The sequence below is a fragment of the Haliotis rubra genome, unplaced genomic scaffold (genome assembly GCF_003918875.1).
Source record: "Haliotis rubra isolate DU_JTF1 unplaced genomic scaffold, ASM391887v1 Scf389, whole genome shotgun sequence".
In the NCBI taxonomy this organism is placed as follows: Eukaryota; Metazoa; Mollusca; class Gastropoda; order Lepetellida; family Haliotidae; genus Haliotis; species Haliotis rubra.
In genome coordinates, this window is record NW_025767067.1 from 200,090 (window position 1) to 223,947 (window position 23,858).

At 36.6% G+C, this 23,858-nt stretch overlaps 1 protein-coding gene across 1 annotated transcript in view; it reads right to left on the reverse strand.

Moving 5' to 3' along the window:
- Positions 1 to 23,858, reverse strand: part of LOC124286648 (neuron navigator 3-like) — a 543,359-nt gene that overhangs the window by 153,361 nt on the left and 366,140 nt on the right. Inside the window, 1 exon segment of the mRNA XM_046723050.1 lies at positions 9,684 to 9,880. Coding sequence (XP_046579006.1) covers positions 9,684 to 9,880 — 197 coding nt within the window.

Consider the following 23,858-nt stretch of genomic DNA (forward strand, 5'->3'; position numbering starts at 1 on the left):
ATCAAATGAATCTTGTTTTACTAGAAAATGTTACATCTAACAGGCCAAGAATCTATTTTAGTTAAAACGGTCATTAAAAAAAGCACAAAACAATGGTGATCAAGTGCAGTGGCAATCTCCCATATACCTATTTGGAAAAATAAACTTTATTTGATGGTCAATCTCAAAGGAGAATCAATTCCGCTGACAACATCAACCTAATCATTCAGGAAATCCTGTGACACACCAATCAATTCAAGATGTCAGCCATGTTTGGGGTAGTACGTCTATTACCTTTGTATCAGAACTTGTCATCAGTGCTGGATGAAATTGAGATCAGATAAGTATAATTGTTTTCCAGATGATAGCTCCCAACTGATGCACACAAAAAATTGGATGTCTGACAATATGACAAATATGTCTGGAGATTTCACACTTTCTCAAATCCTTATTTTACAAGAGACAAATCTAAACAAAACTACATGACTGACTGTGTAAACATGCAACAAACACCAGTCTTGAGTCACAACAAAGTCTTCATCTGTGGTTTTACATGGGTGAACAAACAGATTAGAGTTTCTAACCTAATTTAACCTTGACAAACTTGCTCTCTGATCACAGATCAGTAGGTTCTGACGTCTGCCACATTACCTGTCTAAGGATTCAGAAAATGGATCCGAGTCCCTACAATGAACCTTTGATATCATTCACTGATCAGTTTGATTCATACTTACTTCAAAATTCTGTCTGCTGGATTCCAAGTTCCCTCTCCCCAATGGTAACCTGAATCAAGATCCTACAAGATTTTGATGAAGTGTTTTACCACTTCCTTGGCAGAACTAGCCCTCAATTACATCCACACATAGGGCTGCAGTGCTATGGAATAAAGTATCTGTGATTTGTTTTCATAAAGTCATTCTTATCTATTCTTCTGAACTCACACAACAACAGTCTGTCATTCTTGAAAGGAACACACAGATGGAACACAGCTTATACCAAACTGCCCTAGAAACAAGAAGGCTTAACAACATGGGCAATTGAGATCCCTTCACGAGATAAATATGGCCCAAAGCTCCCTGAAACAATCCCTTGTCTCTGTCAAGCAATGAATACTGCAGACTGACCGTTGGCTACTCAGACCACTGGACAAACAGATGGCCAAAATGAGCATCTGATTTGTGAATCTGAGAGTCTGTATCCTGCCAGTGTTTCCATTTGTGTATGGATGATTATGCCAACTGAACAAGTGCATCAGCAATTGAAACTCAACTTAATTTGGTCAGTGTCCATGTTAATTTGTTGGGCTTGTCTCAACTGTAGAAGTGACAACACGGAAAATAATTATCACTCAGGCCACTGGTCACCAAGATCCCCAAGTTGATTTAATTTGTCCAGCTACTTCTAATTACAAGAGATTTTCCCAAAGGACAGTTCCATGACCTGACCAGTGAAGGTCAACATTTGTACAAAGCTGAGCCCTGCATCAAACCACATACTATATCAGAAGTTTAAAGAATTATAAGCATAATACAGTGATGGATGATCAAACATATTTTTATATCTTGAACCGACAACTGCTCCTTCCTCAAGTTATGATAGTCTCATTATTTTAGCTTTCGTTCAGCAGGAACTATATACATCAACACAAGAGCTATTAGAAAAATCACAAATCATTCAAAGGTACAAAATCTTGCACTGGCAATGTGCTGAGGGATTAACCAGGGAATTGTTGTATAAGACAAGACTATCATAATCCTATGTGTAATTGGTGACATCAGTGGAACCTGACATATTCACCTCCAATCAAACTGTGGTCTCAGCGAATGTAAGTGTGTGGAGTTATGTCCCTTGTATACAACATCCATTAGTCATTTGTTGACTGTTGAATATAATGTTCCTTGGCTTGTCAAATTCTTACCTACACTCCCTGGGGTCACAGAATTGGTGAACAGAATCTACCACTGGTGTCCTTAAAGGGGTAATTTTACGATAAAGCCTGATCATTGTGACTTGTTTGAAAAGCTGTTTAAAGACCCAGTAATCTATATCACTCACTCACTCACTCACTCGACTATTCTTGGCCCTTTTCCACAAGTGATTCTAGTGCTGAGATGGCTATAACTCCTGTACACTTACACCACACTTACAACAGATGTGGAGTAGCTTTGTACAATAGAGACCTGGTGATTTATTTAGCTCAGATTTAATTCAGTATTTTTCATTTAACTTGCAGTGCTAAAGCATATGCATTCCATGCTTGGATTTGAACCCCAGAGCAGGAGATGGTCACCATTACCATGTCCATATGGCCAAAGATCCTCACCTTGTCATCTATGTTAGGTGTGATAATTCCACACACTATATATTGCAGACATATGCATACACCAGAGTAGGATCCATTTGAAATTATACTATTCTTACAATTATTTTGATTTACAGCAAATATTTGAGGAAGATTCCCTTTAAATTATCTAAGTTATCTAAAAAAAATAAAGACCAGGGCCTAGATTTTCGAAGCTCTCTTAGTGCTAAGATAGTCATAACTGCCATACACTAACATTAGCTTACGACTATCTTAGCGCTAAGAGAGCTTTGAAAATCTAGACCAGGGTCTCAATCCTCAAAGGCGTCATATCCTTAGGATCTATCGTAACTATATAGTTTATTATAGGCTTACGAATGACAAAGTGCTTTGAACACTTTGTTGTCTTTGATGGTCTGTTGTCTTTCAAGTATCTGGATCAACACAGCAATGCCAGACTTTGTGGAGAGTAAATTCCCCATCTCCTTTGAGTATGCACCTTAATGGTTCTACCAGCTGACCTTTAGGCCATGTCTGATCATGTCCATCCATATTTGATTATAAATATATTAACACAATGACATTCTGCTCAAAACACATGGCATAAAACAGAATGTTAGAGGATCATATTTTGTGTTGGTGGATCATATTCTGTGTTGGAGAATCATATTTTGAGTTGGTGAGTCATATTTTGTGTTGGTGGATCATATTCTGTGTTGGAGAATCATATTTTGAGTTAGTGAGTCATATTTTGTGTCGGTGGATCATATTTTGTGCTCGGTGGATCAAATTTTGAGTTGGTGAATCATATTTTGTGTCGGTGGATCATATTTTGAGTTGGTGAATCATATTTTGTGTCGGTGGATAAAATTTTGTGTTGGTGAATCATATTTTGAGTTGGTGAATCATATTTTGTGTCGGTGGATCATATTTTGTGTCGGTGGATCATATTCTGTGTTGGTGAATCATATTTTGAGTTGGTGAGTCATATTTTGTGTTGGTGGATCAAATTCTGTGCTGGTTGATCAAATGTTGTGCTGGTTGATCAACTGTTGTGTAGTGTTGAGCACAGTTAGCCTTTTATCTGTAATATTACAATGCTGCTCTAAAAGAGTGTCTAATCTAGTGCAAATGATGTTTGGATTTTAATGTCCATTTGGTCCATTAATTCTGAGCCAAACAAAAGTTCTATGGGTTATTCCCTGCAACTAGACCCCATGTAATGGAGAGGAACCGGTCATCTATGACATGTATATGATCTCCAGGTGGGGCGTCCATGTTAATTATGTAGAATCTCCTGATCATAAAACACAGGTCAATTTTATGACAATAAAGTCCACAATTGCTGGCTTAGATTTCAGCCTGACTGAGCCATCTGGATAGCTAGGGCTTCATAGGACTTGTCATATTTTACGATCAGTTCTTTTTTTCAGAGCATGAAATATTGATCAGTATCTTTTTGTGGGAGGTGTTTAGAAGCAGTCTTTATTTCCATCATTAAAATTTCATTTTCTCAAATGTATGCCTAAAATCAGAAATTATAGAACTTGAACAATTTTATACTTCACAAAAATTAATTTGAGACTGTTATGTAGATAATATCAAAAGGAACATTTCAAAACACAAAGCAATTCAAATTAAAATATTTTACATTCTGCAATAAAAAGAGGAAGATAATTTATTCAATTTCTGATGCACTTCCCGTTATTATATGAATATTTTAAAAATTTGAACCTGAAAAACAAAGACTTCTAAATATATCAGCAGTTGTGGAATAACATTATTGAACTAACAAGTTGCAAGCTGAATAAACAATGACATGAACAAAGAGAAATATTCCACCTACCATGATATAAGAATCAACTCCATAGTTACTCCAAAATGTGACACATGACTTCAAAATAGGCCTACATGATTGCTGACACCGACATCTCGAAACCAATCGCAAACCTGACGTCCTCCACGCTGCAAGTTGCTGACTTAATTATACACACCCTTATACTAACTCCATTAGTGTGGGCTAATCTTGCCTCGAAAATCTATGCTAGGCGAACCGATTATAAGGCTGAGCTAGCAGTGCAGCTATCCTCACAAGTCACATAATCAGTCATTCAATGGAGTCTTTTTCAGCTGCACAAAGGGCTATGAAAAGACTCAGCTGGAAGAGAGACTGACAAAATATCCGATAAAATCTCTGACCCATAGTTGTACAATGTTTTAGATCCCATGGTTGACTTTCAGGGGGATACAGAATGATGGATTTGTTGACCAGGTGTTTATATGCATTTTGTAGAATGCGGGATACTTTGTGCAGATTCATTAGAATAACTGTCAGTAACAGAAGAGAAATAGTAGTGAGAGGGATGTATGTGATCATGGAATGACTTGTTTTGAGTAACATGAGATCACTGAATGAATCCCTGAAATATCTAGGAATCATTTATCAGTTTAATGAATTAATTATTGAGTAACTACTTACATTTGGTGACCAAAATTAAATAAAGAATAAATGGGTTTTAAAGTGATTGAACAGAATAACTAGATAAAATGGGTGAAATAAGTTGTTCTCTAGTAGTTTCTGAACACCATGACTGTTGTATGTATGTGTTAATGAACCCAAAACAATTTAGTTAAGAAATAGCAAGTCTAGCCAGATTTTGTCCACCTATCAAAACAGCAATGGGAATTTAGTTTTTATAGTGTCATAACAGATTTCATAGACCACTTTAGCATATTTGTTTGCATGCTTCACTTTCTGTCATAACTAAAATAATTATCAAACCAAATGTGAAATCAAATGAGGTGAATGAACATCATGTCTACAGAAATAATTCCATAATGGTGACTGGGTAGTTTTACACACATTGTAGATATATTCCATGGGCTTTAAGCACATGGGAATCAAACCCTGGCCTTAGGTGCAATGAGCAAATACTTTCACCACAGGACTACCCTCCAGCCTTTACTTCATTGAGGTCAGGTAAACCTGCACAGCTACTTCATGTTGTATGAAAACAAGTCTATAACATCACACAGTTATCAGATTTACAAACACACAAGACATGTCTTTTAAGCATGAACAGGGGAAACAATAAAAAACATTTTCCACGCTGCTTAGTTAATTGTCTGCTAGGATACAATTACAAAAAGTCAAGTATGAAAAGTCATTAGGTTTAACAAAATAATTATTTGGGGCACAGACAAGTGTATTTGTTTATTAATGAACAGAGAGACCCCAGGCAACAGAGTTCCATTATAATGGAGACTGAAGAATATACAGACTATATTTGTAGTTTCTTGTCGCTAACATGCTTATCTCATCAGCTGACATTGACAAAGTGGGTATTTTCATGAGTGGTGCAGTCAACGATGTTGGATAACCAGACGAGGAAAACATTCACAAACTTTGACAAGAACAGACAATGGTTCTATTTATTCAGCACTTTCTGAATGATCTCAACAGGCATTTTCCTGCAGTAAGGGGACATAACTCCACACACCAACAGGGCTAAACTGACAAAACGTCTCCCAAAACCAAGATGTGAATTAGGTTTAAACAAATAATTCTACAAAGGTACCCATGTGATTCTGAAATTCTGATAGCTGAAAAGGGAACAAGAATGGAATATGAGAAATGAATGGGAAGGAGTAGATATGTCATTGTTTACTATCCAATGTCATTTTCTTAACACAGAAAAAATGAGTTTGATGAAAGTGTATCCTTTACATTAAACTAACAACTAGTCTCTGAAATGAACATATTTTACAGCAAAAAAAGCTCATAGTTAAAAAATATATATAATGAAAAGGAGCCCTGAGACTTTCTAGCTGTGGAAATCTAGACTTGAAACATTTTCTAGACTTGAGAGGGCTTTCTTGGATATATTTGCTTCAGGTCTGTATAACAGACTACCTTTACATCAGCCAACCCCTTTCTACAGACTACTTTTTTGGTCCTCAAAATTCTGCTTATCTGTGGTCATATATATATGGTAATCTGTGAAAGGAACAAAATCTGGGCGATTTTTTCTTTCTTGTCTGCTTAAACTGAGGCTCATCCACCCCACATGGTGAAACCTTGATAAACCAAATACAAGCAATCCCACTGAAATCACCTGTATCATTTCTGGATCAACAAATCATTGTTACAGAGCAATGTATATACATTGATGTTTCCTGCTATAACTGCCAAGTCGTTGATCAAGATTTCATGGAAGAATGTAAACATATATTACTTCACCAACTGAAGCATATTACATTACATGACTGAGCTAATCATTGATATAGTAGCCAGCAAGGTGGCCTGAAAAGCATTACATCCTAGATGCCACAAACCAGTGATTGATAGTGTGGGCATCCTAGATGATCAGGGTAAAAATCAACATTTGATCATATCATTCCTGAGAGTCCTTGTGACTATATCATACTAATATTTATCATTAAAAAATGGATCCCACAGGTGATATTGCTTGGGTGAGATTAAGTGAGAATGTGCTTCACAATACCTTGTGGCCAGAAATATGATCTTAATCAATAGATTCTCACCCTTGTGTCCTAAGACATCGACCATGTCAACACTTTTAACTTTTAATGATTCATACAGGCATAGTTGACTTTAGACAACACAAGGGTGAAATTTGCTATTATTGATGATGAATAGTTTACTACCAAATAACTGTTTCAACATGCTAACATGACAAATAAGGGGACATATTCTGTTTCAGAGTTCCCATGGTAGCGTCTATAAAACACCTGTGTTGAATTCACTTACACTTCTTTCACAATCAAATAGTTCTTATCACAACCTCATAAAACACCTACCTTTGGAATCCATGTTTTGTGTATGACGATCTATGTAAATATGCAGGTGAAGGTAGCTCATTATAGATGAAATATTTCAAATTAGTTCCAAATAGGCATGCCTATCCATAGGAGTGTAAAATATGTCAAGCCCATTCTCACAACAACCGAGAAATGTCTCATGGTTGAATTAATGTTGAGACAAGAAATCAGGCAGAAGAAGAACAACAATACAGCAGTTTTATATGTCTGTGTGAGTTGGATTTACCGTATCAAATTATACTGGTATTATGAGTATGATTAGAAAAATAAACTCTGCAAAGGATACCTTTGTAGGTTTCCCCATCTCCTGTCAAACTTGTGTCATAGAAATGTACATTTTTTCATGAAGTATACAATGTAATGTATATTGTGGTGATACCTTTCACGAGAATTCCCATAACCTTTGTGATCTTTAAATGTATACCTGCACATGTAAAGGCAGTGCTATTTCTATGCACTGAATATGCATTCATTCCAACAAATTGAAATTTAGTCATCTCAAAAAGTAGTTTTATTCTTTTGTAGACTACTTATCCTTGTATTTAAAAAACTGTTTTGTTGCATGGAAAGGTATTTGAAATGTTCAGAAATTATCAATTTTCTTTCAATTTGAGATGTTAAAGTTTCAAAGCAATGTAATTTCAAATTTCAAAACAAATTTTCTCAATTATGTAGTAAAATCTCACGACTTCTATCTATCTTAAATGTTCTCCTACATTAAGACTTTTTTTACATTATTTCAGTGTGTATCTAACATTTGGGATAGTGAATGTTTACAAATAAAAATGAATCTCATCACAATGCCTATGTGTACAAAATATATGTCATGATGTCCACAGAAATATTCTATTTTCCCTCCAGCGACTCTTGCAACACAACAGGAAAGGGATTGAATTGAAATCAACACTAGAAACCTTGTCTATTTCATAACAACATGAACACATTTCAATGATGACCTAAAGCTGGAAACTCTGAATCACTTATCCAAAACACCAGAATCAAAACAATGTCCAGTTAGAATATATTTGAGAATATTTCAGAAGACATTACATAATCATTCTGAATGATATTACAGTAGCTTTCTTATGTCATGACATACTGGAATGTCCTCCTGTGACTCTTATTATATCATGTTTCAATTTCTACACAGAGTTCCAAACAGGCGTATTAGTAATAAAGACTTGATGCATGGTAGCTTAATGAAATGTCAAGTCCTTCTTCAGTTATTACATCCCTCAGAGGACAGTACCTTGTATCAAAACAACCAGTACATTTCCCCACTCATATGATATGGCTCAGTATGATCTATTTCAAACCCTCTCAAGAGAGGTCTTAAGATCCATAACAGAAATCAACAGGAAATAATTTGATCCAATGTCGTAGTGATCTTTAAAAGTCTTTATGCCCTGATCTTCTAAAAGCAGTACCGGTATGCTGTTTTTACTTGACAGGACAGCTCTGATTTAAAAAGAATACACACTATCCAATGTCTAGACATGAAATCTACAAGTAAATATTGCTGGAATCTATGATCAAGTGTGATATTGACGCAGACACTAAAGGTTGTAGGTTACTAGCCAGGGGGTGAAAAGTACTTAAACAATCAATTATTTGACGCTACTTTCCACTTTTTGTGTAATAGATAATTGTTTGGTTTCCATGATCTAATCCTCTTATCTTGAAGGCAGGTGAACGACCTGGACTGATGTTTTTTATGCAAGGTGAAGGAAGTATGGCCATGAAGGGAAGATATCAGAGGGCACAAATACTTTCCACTGGAAAAACATATGTACTATAAAATGTTAGATACTCTGGGTTACAATTCGCTGAATAACTATAAACTTAAACATTATTGTTTTGGCATACAGTTTAAACGTGCAAAGAAACAGCAAAGATATAATCATGTTTTACTTCAGTTTCTTTTGAAAACTTACAAATTATAAATGGATGGTATATATGCATAATACAATAGCCTCATATTTAATATGATAAATATTACTGAGCAATAAGTACAAAGGGGGTTTAATTAAGAAACTATAAAATAAACTGAATTACAGCATCAATATTTGTTAGAATTTGGGTAGGTTTATAGTGACTGGGAAAGGTCTGTAGCACAACAGTCACGTAAACACACCACCAAAACAAAACTTGCCGTTCGTATAATCAGTGATTGTGGTCAAACAAATGACTTGTTTGATCTGGGATTGTTGTAATTAAAAGACATAAACAGTCAAAGTGAATCTGTGGAAATCAATGGCCATTTTACCAACTTGATACAGAACATCCCCATCAAACTATGTATCACATATTTCTGGAACCTCAAACCTTCATGACTGAACTGACCATAAACAACCACTGTTGACAACAACAGCACACAAACACAATGAAAAACTGTAATTCTGAAGATTTACCTTCCACTATCAATGAAAAAATCAGACAACACCTGATCTTCCAAGTTAGAACAAACAAAATCTGTTCCATCCATTGTGCCAAACATGATTTCTGAAAGAAATATTTGTAGAAGAAAGGGGTTCATCTTGATTATGAAGTAATTTCTTACCTTGCAAATTATTATTGTTATTCTGTTGATTCAGATGTGACCGCACTTTATCATTTGACGTGGAGTTCGCCCCGTGAAGCGTTGGCTTCCCCCGAGATTGGTTGAGGTTTGAGTTGCTATTGGAGCTATCCTTCGAGGTAGAAAGGTTACTTATAGAGCTGGGGTTCTTGTTGCTATGCTTAAAAGGTGATGGAAGTCTGAAAAGAAACAAAAAACATTAGATCAAGTTTAAAACATAATCATATAAGCATAAACTAATCCAAGAATGGGATCACAAATTAAACAGTTTTACTTATTTCTAGTAATATTCCAGTTACAGCATGATACCATGAGGGATTCTCATGCTGAAACCATGTTTGGAATAAAACTTGCCGGAGTTGAGAAGAAAACTGACTGACTGAGTTTAGTTTTATGCCGCTTTTAGCAATATTTCAGACATCATGGCTGACACCTGAAAGTTTTATGTACCCATGTAACAACCCGGTCTTCAGCGTGACGAGCCAACACTTTAACCACTAGGCTGCCCCACCGCCCCTGAGAAGAAAACACTTGAACCAGTTGGCTACCCAACCACCCCAGTTGTCAATGGTACATGCAACAGTGTACACTTCAGGGTATGATGCTCCTCTAAATGTGCCTGGTAATTGCTAAGCATCAAGTTGGATTTAAACTAACAGCTGCCAGCAGGAGGTTCCCTCTTGACATTCATCACTGGATTGTCTGGTCCAGACTTGATTATTTACAGACCGACACCATATACCTGGAATATTGCAGAGTGTGGCGTTAACCAACCAACCCTCTTGACATTCAGTCAGCAGTCATTGCACCATATAGTTCAAAATTCAAGACTTCACATTTCCCTGTTTATTTTTAACCTGTTGATACTTTTCTCGCTTAAGACGTACCACCATCATTAGAAACAAAAAGAAAATATAAGACAAGCCCAAACTATGACTCATGCAAGTAAAACTTATGTAACAGCACATCTGCATTCTGAAATTATTTCAATTCTATTTTAGTTCCTTAAGCGAGGAAGTTTAGGCAATTAGAAACAAATAAAAAGTTTGAGAAAGTTTAGCACACACCTATAGTTATTGAAGTAAATGCAATGTCTCCAATAAGTGACTGTCTGTAACTTGAAGGCAAGTATTTATTCATACTTCCAAATATAATCAAGAATAAGCTACCTGTGGCAAATTCAACATAAAGCAAATAGTACTACCCGAGGCTGTATGAAATAGCCAGCAGGCAGTTCCTCTGCTTGTAGTGCACTGTGTTCAAACAATGGAACATCATCAAATATTCATGAGATAAGTATAGATCACAAAATCACCACAAAGCCAATTTTTTCATTTAACTGGATTTACCAGAAATTTCCAGGATTTGCTATAAGTTCCTGGAAACCAATTACATTGATGAAAGAGCCTAGTAGACAAGGCAAGACAAGGGCCTCGAAGTCTCTAGCGGAATAACAAATGAACCCATGTCTTGTTACCATCTAATGCAAGCAAAGTCGGCACTGGGTATGTACTTACATATGTTTCATGTATAAATTTTTTTAATCATTCGCATTAGTACAAATAAAACTTGATAGTGAGTACTTGATATATTTGAGATAACCTGTACCTGTTACCTTTTTTTAAATATTGATATATCCTATATCTTTTATATTTTTATGAATAATTTCAGTTAGAAACCCATTTCCTGTATTTAATGTCGGAAGTTTCAAGTATTGTTATTTGCATCCAATTTTCCAATCCAATCTGTATCCTATACATGCATAAATCAAGTACATAGCAGGTGATTTTATATTCAACACCTTAAAAACTATGAATCTGTTATGAATGTAAAACTTCAAAATAGTTACTGATTTGTACATTTTTCTCCCTCACATTATCATCAAATCATATCTATCTTTATGAAATAATTACTTCTTTTTTTAAAGGATTATATGAAACCTGATTCTAAAAAGTTTTCCATTTTTTATATTACATATTGCTGAGTGTGGCATGAAGCAAACAAACAAACAATTATATTACATGTCATGTGATACACACTCTTCACAAGATGTGACATACGCTCATTTTAACTTACTGCATAAAAAATATTTTCTTTATATCCACTTCTTGAAATGTTTCTTTACATAAAACTACATTTTACATGATTGTTTAAGATTTCATATCCCTCTTACTTGAAGATTCATGGGATATTCCATACAAAAATTAACCTCAATATTTGTAGGGGAGGTAGATCATTTGAACCCTTTTCCATGTAAGCTCACGTATACATCCCTATATAAATGACCATATACATGGGAGTCCCATAATGTCAGTGATTTTAACACCAGTCTCACCATGTTAAAAATCTCATATTTTCACCAGTCTCACCATTTTAAATATCACATATTTTCACCAATCTCACCATGTTAAAAATCTCATATTTTCACCAGTCTCACCATGTTAAATATCACATATTTTCACCAATTTCACCATGTTAAAAATCTCATATTTCCACCAATCTCACCATGTTAAAAATCTCATATTTTCACCAGTCTCACCATGTTAAATATCACATATTTTCATCAATCTCACCATGTTAAAAATCTCATATTTTCACCAATCTCACCATGTTAAAAATCTCAAATTTTCACCAATCTCACCAGGTTAAAAATCTCATATTTCCACCAATATCACAATGTTAAAAATCTCATATTTTCACCAATCTCACCTTGTTTATATAGCCTTAAAATACCAGCGTGATCCAGTCAATATCCTTATTTCACCCTGATTTTAAAATAATGCCAGTCTTACCTTGTCTATAACATTATGCATAGCAATTCTCTCATCCCTTCCACTGTATTTGAACATCACCGTGTCTTAACTATACAGACAACAGCTACATTCTCACTGTAGCATCATATGTAAAAGCCAGATAATCCATGGTCATCTTAAAGCTACAAACAGGATGTCATGTGAAACATCTGCTTATCTTTACATGTGTTGCATTATTTATATCCTTGAGTATAGTTTCCTCATGACAAGTACATCCTAGTGTACCTATCACATTTACATCGGTTACTTTATCTTTGTCCTTGAGTATAGTCTCTTCACGACAAGTACATCCTAATGTACCTATCACATTTACATCGGTTACTTTATCTTTGTCATTGAGTATAGTCTCTTCACGACAAGTACATCCTAATGTACCTATCCCGTTTACATTGGTTACTTTATCTTTGTCCTGGGTATAGTTTCCTACCAGCGAGTACATCCTAGTGTACCTATCACATTTACATTGGTTACTTTATCTTTGTCCTTGAGTATAGTCTCTTCACGACAAGTACATCCTAATGTACCTATCCCGTTTACATTGGTTACTTTATCTTTGTCCTGGGTATAGCTTCCTACCAGTGAGTACATCCTAGTGTACCTATCACGTTTACATCGGTTACTTTATCTTTGTCCTGGGTATAGTTTCCTACCAGTGAGTACATCCTACATATGTTATATTTGGGATTACACTTTCTTTGTAAAGTGCAGATTCTAGTACTTTTTGGGTTGAGTCCCATCCGGGATTCGAACCCACACCCTCAGAGTCAGGCACCTAATCGCCAGCACACAAAGTCAGACGCCTAGACCGCTCAGCCACCGCGGTTTCCTGGAAGTCGGACAACTGGTAGTCTAGACTGCCCAAGACCCCAAGTACATCCTAGTGTACCTATCACATTTACATTGGTTACTTTAATTTTGTCCTGAGTATAGCTTCCTCCCAGCCAGCACATCCCAGTGTACCTACCAGCCGCCTCAATGTGTTGGATGTAGTAGACATGCCCTAATACTGGCTCGCTAACTCAACACAACACATATTCCCCATGTGGTGGGTGGTGAATGCGGTCAGCTGATTACCACCGCTGTCTACATTGTGAGACATGAGTTGTAATGAAATGTAATTGACAAGCTTTGTTCAGCTGTTGTAAGAGCCATGTCCACGTGAGAAACAGACATCATGTCGTCATAATACATTTCATAGAGTAGGAGGTTAGAGGCTGTCTGGAGGTGATGGTTGTCTTGTGCATATTTACAACGGCTTGGTGTGCAGGCAAAAGAGCATTTGATAATGCTTTGTAGCTGATTTTACAAGTTTTGAAAAAAGTTTACACAAAAGTTAATTTAAAATAAACTAACATGCAATTGACATAGTCGTATTGTGCAGCTGACATGTCGGGAAGCTGAGGAATGGAACATCATGGAATAGACTGGAACATGAGTGTTGTAAGTACTAGGACATTTGGACAGTTATGTACACTGAGACTGACCTTTTACACCGCTTTTAGCAATATTCCAGCATAGTCATTGAACATTTGTACATCCAGTGAACATTTGTACATCCAGTATTTAAGTATAAATCTAGTAAGCACTTATTTAAGTGACATGTCAGAACAGAAGACACTGATACTGTGATAAGTAGCAGACAATTTGTTTGGTAAGCCAAGGACACGTGCTATCACCACAATTCTAACTTCTTAATACTTTTTAATTCAAATGCAATAAACAATTTCAAGGGCAGTTTTTCTAATTCATGCAAACATACTTGAAAATCTTGCACACTGTATATCAGATTCTGGATATTTAAGTACATGAGAGTGGTATTTAAAAGCAAATCAAGTTTCTTTAACAATTGCTGTTATAATGCAACTTTCAATCAACATTTTGATTACAGTTTGAACATACAGAAATTTAAATGAATGAATAATTGAAAGACTTTAGTCTTATCAATAACAATTAAATAACAGATAATAGCTCTAACACATTGTAATTTTTCTGGGATCTCACTCACTGCCTACTGTCAAGCCAGCAAGAGTTATCTCCCTTGGCATGGGAACCCTCTGCTCATTTGCGATTCTCTTTCAACCATTGAAATTCACACTTAGTCACGCACAGTGATAGCTGTCCAATACACAATGTGATGAAATCTACACAATGTTCCTCAACAGTGACAAGACTCTTCACAAGCATTCCCTAGCAGGACGTCTTGCCTCATTGTTAACGGAAATAAAATGATAAAATCCTGATCCATTTCACCAGAACTGCTTTTGTCTCTAACCATTTTGATGGCAATATGGTAGATTTACCTCAAGGTCAGGGAGTGGATTTGGACAATGCTTGATGTTGAGATCTGAGGATGCACACAGACAGTTTGTAATCCAGAAAAACTGAACAATTTCATGGCAAATTGATGCTTCCTCTTGTGCTTAGAAACTCATTTTATTTTAATGAGATCATCCCATTCTGTTGAAAAATTATCTGCATTTTCAACCGATATTCTGAATCATAACTGCAAATATGTCTTTGATGACATTCACAAACCCTCTTTAAAAATCCATATAGAATATATTTCACAAAAACTTTAAAGGTCAGTGATGAAAAAGTGCTATAAAAAGAGACAGTTGATTTATTAAAATACTCCATCTATCTTACAGAATTAAATGTGTCCTACACTGTATACAACTAAAATACATATCATGGTTAAAGAACATATGCCCTCAGAGGATAATTAAGTTCCAAATTGAAATATTGTTTTTTGCACATATGAGATTCATATCGTCTAAGAGCATGGGGCATTTTCAAATTGGTCCAATCCCTCGACAATTGCCACTCTCAATATCCCTCCATCTTGTTTCTAAATCGCTGTGGACACACAAGCACCAAAGGCAAGCAAATTATTCTGAGAAATGGGAAATGTCAAACGTGAAACTCTCATCCCCTGAGACTAAAGAAAGATCAATGGTGTTGCTGCAGGTTGTCTGTTGAAAATGATGTCATACATTTCAACCGTCTTGAAACTGACGCAAGGTCAAACCAATTCAAAACAATAACATGCTAAAAGCCTCAAAAACTAAAAGCTTTGGTACGCAACAATGCATATGAAATATGCTGGCTGATGTCAAAACTCAGAGCAGGAATGTTAATTTCAAACTTTAACACTGAAGAAAAGCAATTTTAGCCTTTTTTGCCAAGTTCATCTAAAATGTATTCCTCAACAAAAGCAATAGGCGACTTCATGTCTGTTTCGTAATATAGATAGTATCAACAGAAGCTGTTTGAAATCTCAGATAGCTCCTGCAATGTAATATGTTGGCTGAAATGAACAAGCTGGTAATCAATTTCACTCGGTTTTATCAAGGACAGTATCAAAACAAAAATACAACTAAAGCTGAATAGTGTATTTTTCACAGAAATAATCTCCAATTATGTTCAAGCACATAAAACTGCAAGATCCGGAAATAAAATAAAGCTTTTCAATACAAGCAATCCTATCAAAATAGAGTGAAAGTTTCACGAAGAAAAGTCACATGTTGGCGCAAGTCCAAATTGAAAAGGTCTGAAATATTTTTAATAGCTCACTGCATGTGATAAAAAAAAGCATACGTAGTAAACTTTACTGAAAACACAGTATTTTGAGCAGGAAAATTGCTCACATTTTGAATATGAATAATATTTTACCTCGTATTAATTAATGTCACAAGAAATAACTACACATACAGTCAGCATACATGCTTATGATGCTTCTTCAGGTGTCAATGTCTCTCATGCTTATAGTCATCATGTTTTTGTACCACCCTTTCAGCAAGATCATCATCATTATGGGGAGGTAGACTAGCCTCGTGGTTAAGGCGTTCGCTCATCACACTGAAGACCTGGGTTCGATTAACCACATAACATTGTGTGAAACCAATTTCTGGCATCCCCTGCTCTGAAATATTGACCAAAGCAGCTTAAAACCTCACTCATTCACCTCAGAACCTGAACCTGAGGAAAATCTGGACTTGTTTCGCTTAGGGCTGTTGCATTATAGTAAGGGCTGGGTGGAAGAGGAAATAACATGGTTCAGGGACTGTGAAACACTAAGTAATATGTAGCAGGTGTTTCTTTTTGAGTAGTATAGAAGACATGGCAGTATGCAGTATGCAGGTGCTTTGATGAGGTTGTGGACTGGGTGGATCTTAGTGTAATTCCTGTCTTCATAAAGGAACACCCGGCCACATGGTACAAGCATGATTCACAACCCAGTCAGGTGGAGGTAGACACACTTCTTATATCCTGCACAGCTCCGGGCGGCAGCTACCAGATGGCTGTAGACTGTGTGCAGCACACCTTGCTATGCACAGACACATCTCATTACAAGACCTCTGTTGATTATCAGTACTCTGTGGCCTTATACTGAGTCTGGCAGTATAGGTAGGAAATTGGCATGTTTACCATGATACTGTTTCAGCATTTCGAAATATTAAACATCAATAGACACAGAAAACGCAGCCTTAATTAACTGTTGAAACTGATCCTTTTGGTGTCAAAGGCCAGGTGAGGTGAGGTGAGGTGAAATTGGGGTTAACGGCATGCTTGAGAATATTTCGCTCATATGACGACGACGTGCATGCGTGTGTATGTGTATGTGCGGCTGCTTGTACTAGCCCAGACTTAAGCTGGTTTTATAGTGCTAGCCCACTGAGATACCATGCCGCAGTGAAGCAAGAATACCCCACTCAGACACATTATACTGACTCCGAGCCGATCAGTCCTTGTTGTACCCATTAATATCGAGCACCAGGCAGGGACCAACAAGAACCATATTTTAACGTCTTTTGGTATGACGCGGTCGGGGATCGAACCCCCGACCTTCCGCTCGGACGCTCTAACCACTACACCACGGAGGCGGTCTTCAAAGGCCAAAGTGTAAATGATATGAAAGGGTCACTAAAACACCAGGTGTTTGTGCAAAGGGTACTCAACTATTACATTTGAAAACAGTATGGATTTACACTTAGTCCAGTAGTAAAGTGGGATACATTGTAAACATGATGTGAAGAAGATGTGAAGAAGATGTGAATAGGACATACACAGGATGTAAACATCAAGTAAACATGATGTGAAGAGGTGAAGAGGATATGAATAGGACACACACAGGATGTAAACATCAAGTAAACATGATGTGAAGAGGTGAAGAGGATATGAATAGGACATACACAGGATGTAAACATTAAGTAAACATGATCTAAACATAATGTCAAGAAGATGTGAACATGATGTAAGTGAGTGAGTGAGTGAGTATGGTTTTATGAAACTTTTAGCAATATTCCAGCAATATCACGACAGGGGACACCAGAAATGGGCTTCACACATTGTACCCATGTGGGGAATTGAACCCAGGTCTTCAGCATGATGATGGAATGCTTTAACCACAAGACTGAACCACAGTGCCTCAGATGAAAAGCCGTGGTCTGACATGACCCGTAATGGGATGTTCTCAGGTATCCGTTTAGCAGGAGCAAAAACTAAGATCTAATTTAAATGAGATAGATGAGTTGTTTTTTCGTAGTACAGGATATTTCATATCTTTCTATTGAAAACAATTTTCTCATCTCGAACGAATGAAACCTGAACATTTCAAGTGTTCCTGGAATTGGGGACTCAGTACATTACGTCCCTTGTCCAGTTATTGGTCCCCGAACACGATTGACTGACTGAGTTTGGTTTAACGCCGCTTTTAGCAATATTCCAGCAACATCACGGCGGGGGACACCAGAAATGGGCTTCACACATTGTACCCATGTGGGGATTCGAACCCGGGTCTTCGGCGTGACGAGCCAACGCTTTAACCATTAGGCTACCCCACCGCCCCTTGGGTGCTTGATGAACTTATGGTTAGATATTGACACATTAAGCAAACAAAACCACACACAGACTGTGACATTAACCTCCAGACTGTAGCCTCAGTCAAGTAAAATACCTTTTGGTCAAATACACATTGCTCATAAAAGTCAATTTAGTAACACTAAAATCTACTGAAAATGTTCAGGGTAAAATAATCAACAGTCTTTTGTACAGATTGCTTGGTCTGGGATGGGTAACTCGGGTCCATGGATCTGGTGGATCCTGAGTAGGACCTGGTTACCACAGAACCACAAGGGTCCGTGGCTAGTCATGTGACACATTGTTTAATGACAACAGCAATAAAACTCCATGGATACATTACATATTACCGGTACTTATATTTACATTTCTTTCTGACAATGCATGCAGTTTTTGTTGACCAAACATAAAGCTTCAGTCAACTTCAGTGTATGCATGATGAGATTTTCTATGCATGCATCTGAATAGATTTGCAAGTATTCTTGTTCCCGTTCAGAAATTATCTACCAACTCTTGAGACGTACAGCAGTTACGCAGGTGGTATAAGGTCATTTGGGTGGTACCTGGGCAGTAAGTATGGACTCGTCACTCATCCCAGCCCACAGACTGCACTGATCTTCTCACATGTTGCTATCATTCAAAATAATCAGAAAACAAAAAAGGATCTTTGATGACACAAAAAAGTTGATTGGCAGAATTTCAATACATCGAATCACAAGAACATGTAAAAGTTGCAACTCACCTCTCTCAAGTACAGTTAAGATTGTTCTTATGAAAATAACTAGAAGAAAACTCCATGTAAACCTAACATCCATGCTTGAAATGTCTGTGCAAGGAATCCACTTATGAGTATTTTGTTCCCCTAATTGAGTCAAGGTGGAAGCCCCATCGAATCAAGAAGGGGGATATTTAACTGTCTTGACATATCTCATTTGTAGAATTCTTGAGAAGGAACGCCTTTATACAGTGTATGTTATCCACACATCACCTGCAAATGTTCAAATACTCATTACAGGAAGATCACAGGAACACCAAGAACACCAGATTTGCATGAGTCAGATCAGAAAATGAATTCCACCTGTCCCTTTCAGAATATTGTAAAAACTGTGAAATTAGTCCATGAGGACATACAACACAAAGAATCAGTCACAATACACCGACTTGTCAATTTTCACTCCTGGTGAAATGAATTACTCCATAAAATAGTCAATATACCCAGTCACAGGCATTATTCCATAGGGGACCATTGTTTATTGCTATCCCCCTGAAATGCAATTATCCGTATGTTGCTGTAAGTTTATGCACAATATCCAAATGTATGATCCATACTGAATAAATGAAATCCAGGTTCATAAATGCATCGAATGTTTAAAATTGATATCCCTCAACCTACATCAGAAACACAAAATATTGGCTATAAAAAGATCCTGATAATCACAAATCATGCAAACAGATATCAAGGTTTGTCGATTACATCCGAAATGCACTAACAGCTTCCTTGAAACAATCACAATTGTTTGGTACACTGTGCTGTTTTCCCCAAACAAATCCATTCACAATAATTCCTGGCACACCATCTTCTTCAAAACCATCTCCATCGGCAAACATACATCCTAACTCTGCCGATGATTCATGTCAAACACTCCTCACCTGGCGATGTTGATGATGTTGTGACCTGCTGCTGCTGCTGCTGCTGGTGATGTAGCAAACAGCTTGAAGTTGATGAAGTTGGCCTCGGTATCAATTAACAAATTTAAACACCGACCTACTCAACAGCTACTGGTCGGTCATCATCGACTGATTCCATTAAAACCCCTGCAAGTATTGCCAGCATTTACACTTATTTAACAACAGGGGGTATCTTGAGAGACAAGTCTACCAAATTTCATCAACAGAGACACTAGGAAGATTCCTTGTCAAATTTACTCATCAGCTTTTTCTCCAAATAATTTTCACTCCCATGAGGGCTTGCCTTCCTCAATTAGATCCGCCTTGCGAACTTTGTGGTCCATTTGTGTGGCAGGCCAGGTCCAGCGCTTACAACGGATGTTTATTGCACCATGTGGAAAAATTCCTCGTAAATTCATCATAAAGAGTAACATATTCCATGTGAGGAAATCAGCTTGAGTCTGAAACATACACAGCTGAGACTGCTACTGGTGTGTTAACAGCTCGTCAGCTGATGACATCAATGACAGGGATAATTTACCAAACGCTCTTTGATTCCTCTAATCCATAGTCCAGTAGGATAACAGTAAATCCAAGATCAATTCACAATAAATACTCTCTGAAGCTTGGACACTGTTTTGGTATTGTCCATTTCCTGGACTTTACCATCACCAATTGAAGTGTCTGATGAACTGTTCATGCTCATTTCACAAATTAAATATCTTCTGTGATATCTGTCAAATTTACATGTCCATTGCAAGAAATTAATTATTCACACTTAACCTAGTGGCATTTGTATCAATGTCCAGTTGAAATTCACAATGATCCAGTTTAACCAAGTAATCCAGGTCTAAAATGTCCATTTGGTGTAATTGACATCCCATCCAACCACGTCCAGTGAAATCCCAGCTTGAAATGTACCCATGAAAGATCAGTGCAGTTGCAGTCTGCAACCCCTGTAAATCTCCAATCCACAGATGTGAAAAGATCACTTTGAATCCATCAATGTCACTTTCCCAAAGCTGTCATCACAAAGATGGTCATCATACAAATTTATCATTTATAATTACAGTTTCAATCATATTTCCAAATGCACTGCAACTTTAACACTTAACAATGTCCATAGCCATCAATCATGTCAACAGTACAAATTGACTCCAATCAATTTCACACAAATTGAAATTTACATATGTAAATTTCAAAATTTGAAAACAATTCCATTTGTGCTAAAAATACTGCTAGAGTCAGCTGAGCAGAATCCACGAAGAAAGGGTGGTTGTCATGTTATAACCAAATCTTAAACGGATTAACAGAGTAACGCCATGACAACAGATGATCAAGAGTAGCGTCTAGGCTTGTGCCAGTCGTCGATGCCTTTGCATCATGATTGGAAATCACAATCAATTTTCCGTGGAAGAGCCATCTTACTGAATGTGGGAGGCCAAACATAATAATTGAGAAGTATGAATCATCCAACAATGTTTCTTCTAAACCAGTCCACACACAATCATCACATTGGCTCCGACCTTAACCCAACAAACAAAGGTCAAGGTCGTTAGTTGCTATACCAACAGATTCCAAATATTCACTGATTAGTTAAAAGACCTGCCTTCCACAGCAGTGTCCAATCAACATTTATTTTATTTCGTCTAATTTTGACCTACTTCGATGCAGCACAGAGCGGTGTTTTGTCGTCTGCTCTAGCATCTTTTGTATTGATTTTTGGCAGTTCGGTTAGGCTCTGGCAGGGTTCTCAGCAGAACCAGCACAGCTCCAACCAGTATCGAGGCGGTAATTATACGCAATATTGCACATGCAGACAACGCTAAAAGTGCCCTCTAGTGGTAGTTGTAGTTATTTAAGGAATCGTGACATCTTCCCATCAATTTAGTTCAACTCAGTGTACTGTTAAAGTGATTCTCACTATGGACAAAGACACTGAAATGGCTGAACATGAAAGAAAAGGATGAGCATATTCACACTTATTGAAAGGAATACCAATGTAGCTGCTTCATAATGAAAAACACAATTTGTGGGATACATGAAAACCGCATTGCAGCATTATTACAAAGTTTTTGTTTTAATTTCAGATTTTTTTATTGTTATTTCGAGATATTTATATAACATCTGTGAGCAAGTGCCAAGAGGAATATGAGCAATATTATAGCAAAATATCTCCTGCCTATAAATAACTGAGTCAGATAAGCAAACCTGTGATTGACAGTATGAGCATCAGTTCACATCATCACATCATCATCACATCATCACATCAGAATGGCCACAAAACTCCACCAGTTTCCTCAAGATTCTTCCTTCTCAAAGTTTACAGCTGGACTACTTGTATTAATTACATTTATTTATTTTCTAATAAAATATGCTTAAAAATTAAATCATTAAGTTAAAAACTAGCATCAGTCAAACTATACTGAAAAATTTTAATGGACAACAAGTTCTTATATTTCATGAGTGCAACATTTCGATACAGTTCTTGTACTGGTGTTAAGCAGGAATCTGTATCGAAATGTCGCACTCACGAAATATAGATGTTGTAACCCGTAAAGTTTGGTCAACAAATTGTATGCCCTAACTTTACAAATGCCACTCAAAGAAGTCAGTCAAATTAGTTTTCACAAAGATCTTAAACCTGTGTTCTCAAGCAACAAAAGATAATATTCTATTCTTACACCTATAAAAACCTTACTTAATCATGTCTAGTTCAACCATGTATCCATACCAGAAAGACGCAAATACTTATCTGCAAATTATTTATAACTACATAAACAACATTGCAAATATACGACATCGAAAGTCACATGTATTTGAAATCAGTATCACTTTGAAATCAATCATCTGACATTTGGTCCTTAAAGAATTTGAAAAGTTTTAAAAAATGTTTACAAGACCACCCAGTGATGAGCACTGTTACTTTCATTATCTCTCTCCTAGTGTACCCTACAAGTGTAAGTTCAGCAAGAACTGTTCTGAAGAATTTGATGCCCTATTAATCTACCTGCTTGAAATCGACAAGCACAGAAAGATGTATGTTTCACAAGAGATTAACCCAAAACAGCTGTTGGATGAACTCAAAGGAAATCATAATTAATCTAAATTTACCAAGAGTACTCTAGGCCCTGCAGGAGGCCTATTTGATAACGTTAGATGATTAATAAAATAAGCTTACTCAATTTGACAGCTGGTGTTGCTCATTTCAAAACATTGTCAATTTCACAAGGGGTTTCTTCCTAATGTGTTTTTTAGAAAATCTTATTATCTCCCAAAAGGAACTTAAATTAGGTACAAATGAGCACATACTAAGGAATAATGCTGGTTTAATATGATTATTTTAATTAAATAATATACAAATATGTCAATTTCATAAAAGAAATGTACTATGTACAAGCACATCCATCAAATTAAAGCAATAGATAATTTTTGGTTATTAAATTTATGAATACTTAGGTCAAAATTAAACCTGAAAAGAATTAAAGATGATATTGTCAGTGATGATGATGATGATGATGATGATGATGATGATGATGATGATGATGATGATGATGATGATGAGTGGAGTAGTTTCCAAATAACAAAACAACAATAATTATGATTTGGTCTTTCATCGCTATGAAATCACTGTACCATTCATTTAATTAGTTGTGTGGTCAACAGTATACCGCATCAAGTTTAGCTCTGACATAATACCTGTAAACTGTAACCCAACTCATGATTCACTCCTACCATGAAAGGTCAGCCAAACTTGTCATGTCATGCTTAACTTCTCCCACATTTAGGAAATCTACCACGGTGGATGTTTTTACAA